This window comes from Nanorana parkeri, unplaced genomic scaffold, assembly GCF_000935625.1.
Source record: "Nanorana parkeri isolate BGI_ZX_2015 unplaced genomic scaffold, ASM93562v1 scaffold2454, whole genome shotgun sequence".
In the NCBI taxonomy this organism is placed as follows: Eukaryota; Metazoa; Chordata; class Amphibia; order Anura; family Dicroglossidae; genus Nanorana; species Nanorana parkeri.
In genome coordinates, this window is record NW_017308722.1 from 9,327 (window position 1) to 12,114 (window position 2,788).

General features: G+C 51.6%; 1 protein-coding gene across 1 annotated transcript in view; it reads right to left on the minus strand.

Annotated features, from left to right (window-relative positions):
- The window catches only part of LOC108801706 (gastrula zinc finger protein XlCGF57.1-like), a 5,404-nt gene extending 3,592 nt beyond the window's left edge, over positions 1-1,812 (minus strand). Inside the window, exons 1-3 of the mRNA XM_018573610.1 lie at positions 1,720-1,812; positions 891-1,025; positions 333-477 (exon numbers count right to left, since the gene is read on the minus strand). Coding sequence (XP_018429112.1) covers positions 333-477; positions 891-1,025; positions 1,720-1,812 — 373 coding nt within the window. The remainder of the gene's footprint in view (positions 1-332; positions 478-890; positions 1,026-1,719) is intronic.
- Between the last annotated feature and the right edge of the window lie 976 nt (positions 1,813-2,788).

A 2,788-nucleotide genomic window follows, 5' to 3' on the forward strand; every position in this document is an offset into this window, starting at 1 on the left:
GGTCACATGACGTTATATTGAGGAATGGAGATGGACCTTCATATGGTGTCCAGTATCTCCTCCTCATTTGTTGGTCACATGACGTTATATTGAGGGATGGAGATGGACCTTAATATGGTGTCCAGTATCTCCTCCTCATTGGTTGGTCACATGACGTTATATTGGGGAAGGGAGATGGACCTTCATATGGTGTAGTGTCTCCTCCTCATTGGTTGGTCACATGACGTTATATTGGGGAATGGAGATGGACCTTCATATGGTGTCCAGTATCTCCTCCTCATTTGTTGGGGACATGACATCCTGTGAACAGTTATTTAGAGTTCATCACTCACCTGAGTTGATATCTAGAGAAGCTTCCTCTTCTTTAACGGTCACCATTATCCAAGCCTCCACTGTAGACTGATGATCTGCCGTCACACACGTCTCCTCTTCTTCTTCTTCTTTAACCTCAATTTTTAGATCCCTCAGGTCTTCAACCTAAACCAACAAAATGTAATATCACCGGACTCTCCAGAGAAGGAGATCATTTCATACAGATTGGGGTCTCAGTCAGTTCTTCTACCTGATCATGGTGGGGGACGGTGAGATCTTCCTGGGTGGAGTCCCGGGAATACAGAGGGCGGAGACATCTCTCATGGTGGGGGACGGTGAGATCTTCCTGGGTGGGGTCCCGGGAATACAGGGGGCGGAGACATCTCTCATGGTGGGGGATGGTGAGATATTCCTGGGTGGAGTTCCGGGAATACAGAGGGCAGAGACATCTCTCATGGTGGGGGATGGTGAGATCTTCCTGGGTGGGGTCCCGGGAATACAGGGGGCGGGGACATCTCTCTGGTGGGTTCCTCTTACTGGATCCATCTGTAGGAAACACACACACACTGACTGAATACATTGTTTCTATGAGCTTCTAGGATCTTCTCTATGTTGAGTCTCTCGGGTCTCAAGGTTGGAGGTGGTGGAGTGGTGATGTGGCCTCTCCTGGTTGTGTCATGTTCAGTAGAAGAATTTGTTGCTACTTCACAGTCCTGTGTCATAGGAAGATAAATATCAGTCCCCTCAGTCCCTCTAGTCCCTAATGGTGGAGGGATGAGGGTGATGGGAGAGGAGGATGCTAATGGTGGAGGGATGAGGGTGACGGGAGAGGAGGAGCTAATGGTGGAAGGATGAGGGTAATGGGAGAGGAGGATGATGAGGGTGATGGGAGGAGGAGGATGGTAATGGTGGCAGGATGAGGGTGATGGGGGTGGATAGTGGAGAAGACACAGGAATTACTGAAGGACCAGGAAGTGGGTAGAAGATTCATGAAGACCTCATCTAGTGGAGTGTAGGACAGTAGAAGTGTGTGTGATGAGAGGTGGAAGATGTGATCATAGAACGTGGAGAGAGTTGGGGGTTTTAGTGGGAGCCTAAAGAGAGATGGTGCGGGGCAGAGAGCTGAGGATCATAGAGAGAGAGAGAGAGAGATAGAGGGGACATCAGAGGAAGGAAGCCGGACATAAGATGGAGAGCGGAGGATGGGTGATGTGCGTCCATTCCTCTACAGCGTGACGTCCAGCTTCTGGAATATTTCCTAAGACCATATACACCTTCTATACACATATAGAGATGACATACAAGTTCTGGAATCCCTCTCTTCTATAACCAAATATCACAGAGGACGTCCACTGTAAGTATTCGTAGGACCTGTGTGGGTGTTATTAATGAGCAGTGCACACCCACCTCTCCAGTCATCAAGCCGAGGATCTCCAGGGCGAAGTTCAATATCGTCTCATTCCGGGGAGGTTCCTCTCCTACCATATGGTGGTCCTCCATCACCACGTCCTTGTAGAGATCCCGGTGTCCTTCTAGATACTCCCACTCCTCCATGGAGAGATAGACAGAGACATCCTGACACCTTATAGGAACCTGACACACACAATGATACCGTCACCACCCAGACACGCCCCTTGTCTGTTCCTGGATCATGTCCCAGAATCCCCGGCACCTCTCCCGTCACCACCCAGACACACCCCTTGTCTGTTCCTGGATCATGTCCCAGAATTCCCGGCACCGCTCACCTCTCCCGTCACCACCCAGACACGCCCCTTGTCTGTTCCTGGATCATGTCCCAGAATTCCCGGCACCGCTCACCTCTCCCGTCACCACCCAGACACGCCCCTTGTCTGTTCCTGGATCATGTCCCAGAATCCCCGGCCCCGCCCACCTCTCCCGTCACCACCCAGACACGCCCCTTGTCTGTTCCTGGATCATGTCCCAGAATCCCCGGCACCGCCCACCTCTCCCATCACCACCCAGACACACCCCCTTGTCTGTTCCTGGATCATGTCCCAGAATCCCCGGCACCGCTCACCTCTCCCGTCAGCAGCTCCATCATCTTCTTGGTGACTTCTAGAACCTTCTCCATGTTGGGTCTCTCGGGTTTTAGGGAGTCACATGGGGGCGCTGTGATGGTCACATGATCACCAGACTTCAGAAGAGGAAAACTCTGGATGGAGAAACCAATAGGAACATCATGTTAGAAACCCAGAATCCTCCTCACCTCTCCGGTCAGGTCATGTGACCTCCCAGAATCCTCCTCACCCCTCCGGTCAGGTCATGTGACCTCCCAGAACCCTCCTCACCTCTCCGGTCAGCAGGTAGATGATCTCCAGGGTGAGGTTTAGTATCCTCTCAGTCATGTGACTCCGGTCCTCCTCCATTTTCCTGGATGTGGTCATGTGATCTGTGCAGGAAGCTCCTCCCTGTAGAGGGATAATAAAGCGAGAACTGGAATAAATGACGTCTTGTT